At 43.9% G+C, this 13,127-nt stretch overlaps 1 protein-coding gene across 1 annotated transcript in view; it reads right to left on the bottom strand.

Moving 5' to 3' along the window:
- Positions 1-13,127, bottom strand: part of PLXNC1 (plexin C1) — a 159,374-nt gene that overhangs the window by 88,513 nt on the left and 57,734 nt on the right. Inside the window, exon 5 of the mRNA XM_008256886.4 lies at positions 5,834-5,948. Within this exon, the coding sequence (XP_008255108.4) occupies positions 5,834-5,948 (115 nt within the window). The remainder of the gene's footprint in view (positions 1-5,833; positions 5,949-13,127) is intronic.

Raw genomic sequence — 13,127 nt, 5'->3', positions numbered from 1 at the left:
AGTTAACTCTTACTTTCTTCTGCACAGGTGTTTTTAAAGGAAATTACATATTTACGTATTTTACTTTTGTCATCTCATAATGTACTGCTTCAGAGCTAAGAAAATAATAAGACCTTCAAATTATCTGATGTTCAATTCCATTTTCCTTCAGTTCTTCTAAAGCTATCTTTTTAAATGAATTCCTTAAATAGCCTAAATTTTCTTTTTATATTTAATGTAAAACATAATTATGTTTTCATAGTATAAGCAGTTATCTCAATTTTTTTATAAAATAATCCTTTTGTTCCCTCTTATTTTATGAAATCTGACCCATGAAACTTCTACATTTATTTCTGAGCTTTGTATTATATTTGATGGATCTATGCAAGAGAATTTCAAAGTCTGTGGAAAAATGGAATTAGAACACAAGTTTACTTTGGGGCAAAAAATCTTAAATCTATGCATACAATGGGTCTTCAAAAAGTCCATAAAAGGTTTATTATGAAAAACCATGCATGATCTCATTTTTTGAATAAAAATAATTTCATTTTTCATTTTCAAAATACATTTTCTATGAACTTTCAAAATACAAAGTACTTTCATATACCTATTTTAAGATCGGAATCATGGATTGAATTATTATTTAATACATATATCAACTATGTATGCACACTACATATACATATAGTATATACACAAATGTATTTTGGAATGTATGTTTATCATCTAGTACTGGTGATACTGCCTAAATAAATTTCTTTTTTTCAAAATATATTCAAATTTCTCTGGGATCACATGAAATCTAGAAAAATAGGTTAGGAAATAAGTTACATGTTTATACGACTTTCCCTACATACAATGTGGGGCAGGCAGGTAACACAGTACTTACGACGCTGCTTGGACATCTACAACCCACACTGGAGTACTTGGGTTCAAGTCCTGGCTCCGCTTCCAATTCCACCTACCTGCTGACATGCACCCTGGGCCAGAGCAGGTGATGGCTCTAGACTTGGGTCCCTGCCACCCATGTGGGAGACTGGGATTGACTTCTGGCCTCCTGGCTTTAACCTGGCCCTCCCTCAGTTGTTACAGACAACTAGGGAGTTAACCCGCAAGCAGACGGAAGATCATCTTTGTCTGTGTGTCTCTGTCTCTGCCTTTCAAATAAAAATAAGTAAATAAATAATCCTTTAAAAAACCCACAGACAATGTGTCCGGATATATTCAAGATATTTTTCCTATCTTCCAGGAAAACACCTTGTAAACTGTTTTTGTTTATGCTTATGTTTTTAATTGATAAGGTTTCACTGTGATGAATTATAAATAGCCTCAATAGACCACTGTTCTGCTGTCTAATTAGTTTGAGAAAAAAGTGGCTTAAGATAAGCTGTTGCAGAGCCAATATCACTGTTTTTCATAGTTGTCTCCATCCAACACATACCTCCTAGTAAAAATGATTCTAAAATATAGGGCATACACCTTTTTTTTTTTTTAAGCTTATGCCTGAGAGTTTCTGTTGTTTTTATGAATGAGACATTTTATTAATTGAAGTTAAAAGTTTGTTTTACCTGACAGGTAGTGAGTTTATTTGAATTTTTTAAAAAAGTTGTATTTATTTGTTCATTTTCATTTTAACTGAAAGGCAGAGAAACAGAGAGAGCTCGATCTTCCATCTGCTGGGACGTGAACTAGGCTGTGATCACGGCACGTGGGGGTCCCGAGCGATGACTCAGCCACTGTGCTGCACACCCCCCGCCCATGTAGTAAGGTTCCTGGTGTTTGGATATTTATCAAACTTTCAGCACTTCATTCACTTCTATTCATTGGAATAATTTTTACAGCTAATGTAGGTAGCTTTTGCAGATACGCAGCTACTTAATAAGAGCAAATAATGGTATTTTATGGATTTCACTCCAGTCATTGCTCTTGGTACTTGCTTCTCGGACTATTGCGCTGGGCAGAAATAAAGGCCAACCTTCACAGCGTCAGCGGTGGGAGAATTCCTTCTTCAGCTCTGATTGGTAAGATTGTTTCTTAGTGCTTCTGCTTCAGCCCCATGTTGCTGGGAGCCATACTTTATTCCTTTGTCTTTCCTGTTTTTATTAGTGTGACCCATTGACTGAATGTTAAGAATCTCTGTATAGGTGTAAAGCCGTGTCATTTTACATAATGCACACATGCGATCAGGCCTCCTGTCCCCTTCAGTCTGTGTGGAGATGAGGCTTTCATTCCTCTTCCTGTTGTCCTTGTCCTTGTCTCCGCTCCCCCACCCCTGCCACCGCATCTGTCATGCCATGGGTGGGGGGCGGGGGGAGGCAGGTTTACAACCTCACGTGAAGGCTCTGCTCCCAAATCATCATGCAGAGACACAGCTACATAAACACATAGAGGGACATTTCTGCACCGATGTAACATCATGTTATGCATACTTTCTGCACCTTGCTGTTTTTCCTCAATAAAACTTCACAGAAATCCCTCCAAGGCAACTGGAATTGCTCTATTTACTTCTTTCTAATGTGGATTCCATGGTGAGGACAAGGATGGACTGTCTTCTAATTGTTTTATGTAAAGAAACAAAGCTTCAGGGGCCGGCACTGTGGCGTATCGGGTAAAGCTGCCGCCTGCAGTGTCAGCATCTCATATGGGCGCCGGTTTGAGTCTTGACTGCTCCACTTCCGATCCAGCTCTCTGCTGTGGCCTGGGAAAGCAGCAGAAGACGGCCCAAACCCTTGGGCTCCTGTACTCACATGGGAGACCTGGAAGGAGCTCCTGGCTCCTGGCTTTGGATAGGCGCAGCTCCTGACATGGTAGTCATTTGGGGAGTGTATCAGCAGATGGAAGACCTCTCTCTCTGCCTCTCTGTAACTCTACCTTTCAAATAAATAAATAAATCTTTAAAAAAATAAAAAGAAAGAAACAAAGCTTCTTGTGAATGAAAGTTCTACATTAGAAGGGGGTTTTCCTGTCCTCACACAGACACTGGAAGGCGGGGCCAGCATTGTGGCATAACAGGTAAAGCCACTACCTGTGACATCTGCATCCCATGCGGGTGCCGGTTCATGTCCTGACTGCTCCAGCTGTGATTCAGCTCCCTGAATGGCCTGGGAAAAGCAGTGGAGGGCCGGTGCCGCGGCTCTCTAGGCTAATCCTTCGCCTTGCGGCGCCAGCACACCGGGTTCCAGTCCCGGTCAGGGCGCCGGATTCTGTCCCAGTTGCCCCCCTTCCAGGCCAGCTCTCTGCTATGGCCCGGGAAGGCAGTGGAGGATGGGCCCTGCACCCCATGGGAGACCAGGAGAAGCACCTGGCTCCTGCCTTCGGATCAGCGCGGTTGCGGCGGCCATTGGAGGGTGAACCAACGGCAAAGGAAGACCTTTCTCTCTGTCTCTCTCTCTCTCACTGTCCACTCTGCCTGTCAAAAAAAAAAAAAAAAAAAAAAAAAAAAAAAAGCAGCGGAAGGTGGCCCAAGTGTTTGGGCCCCTGCCACCCACATGGGAGACCTGGATGAAATGTGTGGCTCCTGGCTTCGGATTAGCTCAGCCCTGCCTATTGTGGCCATCTGGGGAGTGACCAGTGGATGGAAGATCTCAGTCTCTCCCTCTCTCTCTGTAACTCTGACTTTCAAAATAAATAAATAAGTCTTGAAAGAAAAATACTGGAAGGTGACCAGGCATATGACAGGCAGTTAGCAAACACTCTTTTCATTGAGCTAATAGATGGAACTGGGGATGACCACACACAGCTGTCTATGTAGGGCAGGGTCAAATATGATGTAAACAAACAAAGATTTGAGTTTTTCAGCTAAGTCACAGATGCCCTAAGAGTAGGAACTATTTGGAAATAATATGGTCAAGAAATGGATCAGATGTCTTATCAACATTATTGAAAAAATCAGTTCTGGGGCTGGTGCTGTGGCGTAGTGGGTAAAGCCACTGCCTGAAATGCCGGCATCCCATATGGGCGCCGGTTTGAGTTCTGGCTGCTCCACTTCTGATCCAGCTCTCTGCTGTGGCCTGGGAAAGCAGCAGAAGATGACCCAAGTCCTTGGGCTCCTGCATCTGCGTAGGAGACCTGGAAAAAGCTCCTGGCTCCTGGCTTCAGATTGGCACAGCTCTGGCCGTTGCGGCCATCTGAGGAGTGAACCAGTGGATGGAAGACTGACTCTCTCTCTCTCTCTCTCTCTCTCTCTGCCTCTCCTTCTCTCTGTGTAACTCTGACTTTCAAATAAAATAAAATAAAATAAAATAAATACATCTTTAAATTAAAAAAAAAAAGAGTCAGTTCAAGGCTAGTTTCAAGTATAGCTTTAATCAGATTACCAAACTCTTATTTCCTTTGTCTTGAGAGTGATGGCAAGGGAGTAAACGAGGGAATGGCTGTGTGGAAGGCTCTGGGAGGATCAGGTAAACCACAATAGGATTTGGGAGGGAGAAGACAGCACTAGTGGTGTTCAGGTGACAAGCATTTTCTGAAATGTTCCAGACTACATATAAGTGATGATTAATTTATACAAGTGAATCCATATGTAGATAAGCAAATTATATAAGCAGTACTTTCTATTTAATGAACAAGCAACTCCCTCCCACTACATCTAGCCCTTAAATTTTTAAAAAAGATGAAAGAAAAAAACCCTGGATAATCTTAATCTTAATCACTTAGCAGAACCCAGGGTATATACCCAGGGTATATATACTTTCTAGCATTCTCTATTTGTATGAAAATCAGCGAACTTTCAGACTGATAACAGAAAGAAAATTTTGACCTGATCTATACGTGGAGGCCGAAGCATCTTCCCCACCAAATCCATTCACTCCAGTTCAGGGCTAGTGGAGGTTTGTATGAAGGCTCTGAAAGTTCTTCCTTCTCCCATGCCCCCCAAAAAAGAAGACAACAGAAAGTATCTCCCGCAACAGCCAGATACCTTGAAATCCAAGAGTTCTGATCCATTGTGACTTGAAAGCTTGATTCTTTTATTATTTATCACTCATTAAATGCTCTGGCTCTCCTTTATTAAATGTTAAATCATCTTAAGTGGTAGGATTCTTGCTATTTGAAATGGCAAAGTGTAAGGGAAAAGCGAAAGTAGCCTATTTCCTTGTTAATGTGGCATTCACATAAAACACAGCAAGCTCACCAGACAGGTCAACCGGCTTCTGATGGGGACTCGGGACAATTATTCATAACACAAGAGCCATAATGAGGGAGGAAATGTCTCCTCACAGCACCACTGAGATTGCAAGGCACAAGCTGCATTTTCCCTCTGGGGCATGGTTGGTATCAACATCAGGAAATGCTGGAGTATGCCCAGTGTCCCCCTTCTCTCATCTAGTGACAAGAGCCCACTGGCTTTGCAGGGGACCTCACTTGCAATGTCCGAAGCACACACTGGTTTTCTCTCCATCCCTGTCAATATTAGTTGATGCCATGTTCACAGGACAGTTGTGGGAAGAGCTGGACACAGCAGGATAAAGAACCAGAAAGCAAGACAAAAGTCTACAGCTAAGCCACCTGTTAGGAATCTTGTTGACCTGGAGTCTGAACTTACTTTTCTCTAGTTTTGAAGACAATATGCATTTCTTGCATTAAAAGTCCATCTTTTCTTTGAGCTCACCTATGGAGGGTCACACTTAGCTCTACAAGATAACAAACTCCACGAGGGCAGGCCCATGATGTGACTTGATTACTGCGATACCCCCGGCACCTGGCAGAGTGCGTGGTAGGCACAAAATCATGAACAAAATGAATGGACTCTTACAACTAAGCCTCTTTGCCTGCAAATAGATAGGTTACACACAGAAGGAAGTTAGCATCAGTTGAGGATGTTACAATGGAGACAAATTAAAATCTTTCCTCTTACCTTATCTTTGTTGCTTCGAATTATTTGTACTTTGGGACACTTTTTCCCTCCAGAGGAAACTCCCAGCCAGTTGTCTAAGTTCTCTGAATGTGTGCAATCTCCTTGAAAAGTACACCTTTAAGAAAAGAGCAACAAAACAGCAACTCCATACATGCATTAGTTAAAACTTTCTCTTGGCTTCAGTACAAAATGCCAGACTTTGTACAGTGGATTATTGATTTTGAACAGGAATAGGAACATGATGCTAAAACCATGAAAAGCAACAAGAAAACAGCAGAGCAATTTTTTTCCCATCATGTCTAGCAGCAACGAACAAATGTAGACAACATGTTGAACTTGGACTCCTGAGCCATCTCTCAAGCTGACATTGCCAAACACATTCGAAGTACATCCTCTCATGATTCTACAATAAAGAGCTCCCTTTGCTAAACACCTAGCAAAGAGCAGGCCAAGAAAGCGTTCCCAAATCGTATATGTTTTGGATTTGTAGTTCATTCCCTTAACATCAACCTACTAGGTAACGTTTGTGTTAAAAACTAATATTAACAAAGCTGCTAGTTTGTGCCTTGCAGTATGGTAATTAAATAAAAATATTTCAAGGGCAGAGTCTGCCCAGGAATTTGATAAGACGTTCCATAACCATCTGCTGTGTAACATTTACTGAGACAGAGACAAATTATATCAAAAGTTATGGGTGAAACATTGTCCAGGGCCACTTCCCCCAGTCCGCCAGGCCGGAGGATGCCCCAGATAAGTCTCATGTTGTGACCAGGGCCAACAGTTTGGATAAACAGACGCTCAGCACGCAATGGGGAGATCACTCACTTGCTGAATGTGTCCAGTCACTCTGGGTCATGCTAACTTGGGAACCCCGGGCTCAGCAGATGAGCCACCAAACTGACAAGAAGGCACACCAAGTGCCACTTTATCTTCTAGTATCAAGGAAGAACAAAGCACCTCTAGTATCTGTATCAACTCGCGGTCAGAGGTTAAAAGGGTAGTGAGCCTGTGACCAGTGAGGGTTAAAACAGGCTGAAGGGGCCAGCGCCGTAGCTCACTTGGTTAATCCTCTGCCTGCGGCACCAAGTATCCCAATATGGATGTCAGGTTCTAGTCCCGGTTGCTCCTCTTCCAGTCCAGCTCTCTGCTGTGGCCTGGGAGGGCAGTGGAGGATGGCCCAGGTGCTTGGGTCTCTGCACCCGCATGGGAGACCAGGAGGAAGCACCCGGCTCTTGGCTTTGGATTGGCACAGCACCGGCTGTGGTGGCCATTTGGGGAGTGAACCAACGGAAGGAAGACCTTTCTCTCTGTCTCTCTCTCTCACTGGCTAACTCTATCTGTCAAATAAAAAAAAAAAAAAACAGGCTGAAAATACACAAATCATGAGATTAAAAAGTACCCGAATGATGACTGCACTCGGGGGTAGAAAGTTTTTGAGGGATTGGAGTGGAACATGGTACGGTAGCGGCATCGGGCTCCACAATGGTTTGCTTCTCCTTCCTGCCCTCCTCTTTCTCTCTTTGAATTCTTAAGAATTTAGGTCTCCTAGTTTCATCTTTAAGCCGTGTACTAATGTGAATATGGCAAAAATAGAACAGGAAGTCAGGGAGTTTCGCTAAGCATCAAGCCCAAGCACAGTTCTTGTAGCGTGTCACCCTCCTCTGACATCTGGGGGAAGCCCCGCCCATGGTGAGCACCGCTGTGGCCTGGCTCCTCCTCCATCTGTGTCAGTTTCTTCTCCACCCTCCGTCACCAAAGGGATTTTCATTAACGATCCTCCAAAGCCATCAATCTACCTGACCCTTGATGGCTGGCTTGTCCGTCACGGACATTAAGTTCAAATTAAACCACCTCTCCATGTCAGGGCGAGTTTGCAATGCAGGGACAAGTACTGCTATATTGAAACACCAAGAAGAGAGACACTGGTTCCTTATTTCCTATCTGAGAGAGACCGCGACTGTGAAAAACCTCCCTGCCTCTCATGGGCACGCGGGTTTGCAGAAGGCACTTCCTCTGCCTAGAAGAAAACAAAACTCAGCCAACTCTGGAGAGACTGGTGTACAAACATTTTCATAGGCTCTTAATGTTGCCTGCGAGTCAAGGCCTCGGCTGCCAAAAAAACAAGTGTAAAATATTTCATACAAATAGTGCTACAATTTGCCAATTTGTAGGCAGAGAACAGTAGCGCGCACTGAGTTATCACTCCTTTTTCTGAACTCCTGTAGCATTTCTTGTCGGAACCACACATGTTGCTATTTAATCACACGCCGCCTTGAATTTCAGCTTCACTGTTTTCGTACGTCTATGTCGTTGCTCCCCAAGTGAGCGCTGAGCTCCTCAGAGGCAGGGGAGCACCTCTAATATTTCTGGAGCAAGTCCCTGAGAGTCTGGCAGCACAAGATGCAAATACTAGGCTTCCTATAAATATGTGTGAATGAATGGATGAGCCATGCAATCGCCACAGGTCCTTTCTGTGGGTGATTTTTCTTTCTAGAGTTTTGATTTATGTTTGACTCCATGGTAAAGAAGCTACTTTTGAAGTTCAAAGCCAGTTCAGATCTAGGGATCAAATTAGGAGTTGAGCAGTTCAGGTTGCTTCATTTTTGGAAAAAAAAAAAAAGGAATCAAAATTCCTACACTGCCTAGGATAAAAAACAAAATCATGTCAAGTAACTAAAAAAAAAAGTCCTTGTTTATAGAAAAAAAAAAAACAAACAAAAAAAACCTATGAAATTTCTGAACTCCTATTTTCGCCTCTCATCAGTAAAAAATAAATAAATAAATAAATAAATAGCAAACCGTGACACCAAAAATGTATAACCAGATGGCCAAACAACAACAGGATCTTATGACTTCTCAAACATTGCAGATTGTAAAATCCTTATGACAGCGCATTGCCCACACACTGAAATTTCTAAAGGAGGGGGATCAGACGTTATAGCTCCCACATTTTGGTAAACAAAATCAGTTACTTAGAAATAATTCTTTTGAAAGCCATCACTCTTCCTCGTGCGTGTCAACAAAAGCAGTGGTCAAGTGTGTAATCACTTAAACGATTGCCCAAATGGAATTAAAATCTCTCGGTTAGGCTAATTCCTCGGTGAGGCAAGCCCAGAGAGTCTGGTTTCTTAACTGGCTTCATTTCCACTTCTTCAGGCCACAGAGAAGAGGAAAATTGGATTCCGATTAGAACGGGTGCGTTCTGGAAAGAATGTCACAGATAGATACCTTTGCTCTCTTAACCTGAGCTATTGCTCTTGCCCAATCCCCTACTGAGGATCCGGCACAGTCTGTTTTGCACTGCCATCACAGAATATCTCAGACTGGGTAATTTATACAGAATACAGATTTGTTTTTGATAGGTCTGGGGTTGGGAAGTATAAAGCTGAGGGGTCCACAGCCAGTGAGCACCTTCTCGCCGTGAGTGACATCCCACAGCGGAAGGCGGAAGGCAACAGAGGGTGAGAAGGAAAGCTTGCACTGGCAGCCTCAAGCCCTTGTCTTTCATAATCAGCATTCATCCAATCAGGAGCTACACAGCTCCCGTGAGCCACACCTCCCAACATGGTTGCACTGGAGGTTAAGTTTCCAATACACGCTTTGGGGGATACACATTCAAACCATAGTATTACACCTCTGGCTCCCAAAATTCACATCCTTCTGACATGCAAAATAAATATATCCCATCCTCATGGCCTCAACACCTTGACTTGTTCCAGCATCAACTAAAAAGCCCAAAGTCTAGAGTTCCATCTAAATCAAATAGGCATGAGACTCCAGCCATGATTCATCTTGAGGCAAATTCCTCTCCAGCTAGGAGCCTGTGAAATCAAACAAGTTAAGAGCTTCTAAAATACAATGATGAGACAGGTATAAGATAGAAATTTCCATTTCAAACTGGAGAAACAGGCAGGAAGAAAGGAGTTACTGGCCCCAAGAATATCCAAAACTCACCATAGAAAACAACATTAACTCTTAGGGCTCCAGAATGATCTCTTTCAAGTCCATGTCCCATAATAGGGCAGGGGTTGAACCTCTGAGGCCTTTGAACCTCAAAGCCTATGGCTTTGATGGGCTCTGCCTGCCCAGCAGCAATTACAGGTCAGGGTCTTGTGCCTGAAGCTTTCTCAGGCTGGGGTTGCACAGTGGCAGCCCCATAGTCCTGGGATACTGGGGACTGTCCCGTTGCCATGGCTTCACTGTGCACTGTCCTCTGTCCTTGCTCCTGCAGCAAACTTCTGTATGGGACCCCAGGCTCTCGCAACATCCTGTGACATGGAGGTGGAGGCCACCAGGCCCCTCCGCTGCACCTATCAAGGCCTACCACGTATTGGTCCCAAGCAGTGGCCCAACATGCACCTGCACCTGCCTGGGCCACAGTTGGGGTAGCCAGGTAGCACTAAGAATGTGAGGAGCACAGTCCTATGGTGGCCCTGGATGGGGGATGCTCAGGCCCTGGGGGCACCCCCTCTGGAAACCTTGCCCTCAAGGTTGTATCCTGCCTTACAGAACTCTGAAATGCTTTCCAGATCATTCTGCTGTTGATGAGTAGTTCCCAGCTTCCTTCTCCCCAAGTTAATCTCTTTAGCAATGGGTCACTTGGCCCCCCTCTTGGTTTGCTCTCCTAAAGATGCCTTTTCACTCGCTACATGGCCAGGCTGTGAATTTTCCAAATTTTTCTGCTGCACTTCTCTGTTAGTTATCAGTTCTGTTTTCCAATCATTTTTTTTCCTCTCATCTCTTATTATATATAGTTCAAAGTGGCTACGTACCTCCTTCAACATTTCACTGTCAGAGAGCCTAGCGCATCACTCTTAGGTTCTGCCTTCTACCAAGTCCTAGGGTATGGACCCAATCCCACTGAGCTCTTTGCAGCTGTATCATATGGATGACTTTACTCTAATTCCCAGTGTCTTGCTGCTCAGCTCTACCTGAGTCCTCGCTGGAGTGGGCTTTACTCCCTACCCCCCATTTCCATCAACACTCGGCTCATGACTGCTGAAGCAGCGTCTACGAAGTTCCAGATTTCCCCACACCTCGTGTCTTCTTCTCCTCTACAGAACCATCCTTAATATCCCTTTGACAACCATTGAGGCCTTTGCTAGTTCCTTCAAATTCTTCCAGCCCCTACCTCATTACCCACATCCAAAGTCACTTCCATATTTTCAGGTATTTGTTAAAGCAACAGCCCCACTCCTCAGGACCAATGTTCTTTAAAAAATTTTTTCAGACAGCACATTTTCATTTTACACTATAGTCAAAGGCTTACCGCTCCACTAAATACAGAGTTCAACAAACAAAAAGCGAAAAGACTATGGTTCAGCAGGAACACAGGCAGGAGCTAGAAACAACAATCTCATGAACAGATGCCAACTTCCCCCATACAGTAAGCTTCAAGGCAGTCACAGATCATCAAAACTATAGTAATACGTGACTCCTAGCGATGTGCCAACAAGGATTCAAAACAAAATTCGACAAAACATTTTCTTTTTTTTGCTATTGTTTCCTTGATTTTTAAAAATTTTCAGCTCCCACCTATAAGGGAGAACATGCTTAATTTGTTTTTCTGTGTCTAGCTTATTTCACTCAATGTAGTATCCTCCAGTTGCAACCATTTTGATGCAAATAATAGAATTCCATTCTTTTTATAGCTGAGTAATATTCCACTGTGTGTGTGTGTGTGTGTGTGTGCCACACTTTCTTTATCCATTCATCTGATGACGGACACTTGGCTGATCCCATAGCTTGGCTACTGTGAACAGTGCTGCTATGAATATGGTGGCGCACGCATCTCTCTGATACAATGCATCCATGTCTTCTGGGTATCTCCACAGTAGTGGGACTGCTGGCCAATTTTCAGTCTTAGCCTGTTGTGTGTGGCTATCCCAGCAATAAGATTCACACCCTACTGTTCTGAAGGCTAGAAAGTCCAAGGCTGAGGGGCCTGCACTTGGGCAGGGCCTTCTTGCTGCACCATCCCATGGAGGAGTTAGAAAGGGCAAGAGCAAGAGATTGAACTTGGACTCATCCATGCATGAGGGCGGGGTCTCATGATCTGAATACCACCCACCAGGCCCTCCTCTTTCAACATTGTGGCACTGGGAATTAAGTTCTCAACATACGCTTTTGGGGGATATACATTCAAACCAAAGAAGTACTTTTCCAAAAGTCTTAAGATTCCCAATCACTACTTTACTTTTCTACCTCCCATTTCCAGTTAGATCTCATGATTACGTGATGAACTGAATAAGGAAACACAGCTTATTGGCAAATTAGTAAACAGAATTTGCCTAAATGCAAAGAAAAAATTGCCTGCAGAAACAAAAATCCCCAAACCAAAAAGTTAATTAAAAATTTTTTTCATAGGTGGAAAACATGGTTAAAGTGTTAACAATTCAGTGAATGAAACTATTTAAGGCTTGTTCTAATTAATTCGCTATAAAATCTACTGTATTTAGAGTTTAATTTACCCCAAATAATAAACTTTTTATATTGTCACTCAACTAAATTAGTACATTGATTCCCTGCCCTCTATCTCCATCTCATAAAAATATATGTTTCAGGGGCCGGCACTGTTGCATAGCAGGTAAAGCCACCGCCTGCAGTGCTAGCATCCCCCATGGGCGCCAGTTCGAGTCCTGGCTGCTCCACTTCCAATCCAGCTCTCTGCTATGGCCTGGGAAAGCAGTAGAAGATGGCCCAAGTCCTTGGGCCCCTGCAGCCTCGTGGGAGACCCGGAAGAAGCTCCTGGCTCCTGCCTTCGGGTCAGCCCAGCTCCAGCCATGTGGTCATTTAGGGAGTGAACCAGCAGATGGAAGACTGACTCTTTCTCCCTGTCCCTCTCCCTCTCTCTCTCTGCCTCTCTATAACTCTGACTTTCAAATAAATAAAATATTTTTAAAAATGTATGTTCCAGACCTAGTGATGAACAAGAAGATTCCAGACACTTGTTTCTAAGCTTGCTGGTTGGAATTGAGAAAGTATTTTCCCTATAGCAAGTTTGCTTCCTGCGTACCTAGACATCTGTGCAGGCCATAATATGTCCTGAGCACCCACCCCACCTGCACACCAGCATGGAGGGAACACCCCTCTATGTCCTGCTCTGTGTGTTTCAAGTTTGTTCCCACAACCACCTCCTTCCACAGGGATGACACAGGGCACAGAGAAGGACAGGAACATGCCAGGGTCACACAGCTGCCAAGTGGCAGACGTCAGGCTTCAGAGCCACCCCCGTGGATGCTCGGCTTGGGGGGCGGGGTGCTGCCTGTGGAGCCCAATCCCCACTGAAAACGAA

Source organism: Oryctolagus cuniculus, chromosome 11, assembly GCF_964237555.1.
Source record: "Oryctolagus cuniculus chromosome 11, mOryCun1.1, whole genome shotgun sequence".
NCBI classification, from domain to species: Eukaryota; Metazoa; Chordata; class Mammalia; order Lagomorpha; family Leporidae; genus Oryctolagus; species Oryctolagus cuniculus.
Note: the sequence above shows the minus strand (reverse complement) of the source record. Positions and strands in the feature narration are given on the sequence as shown.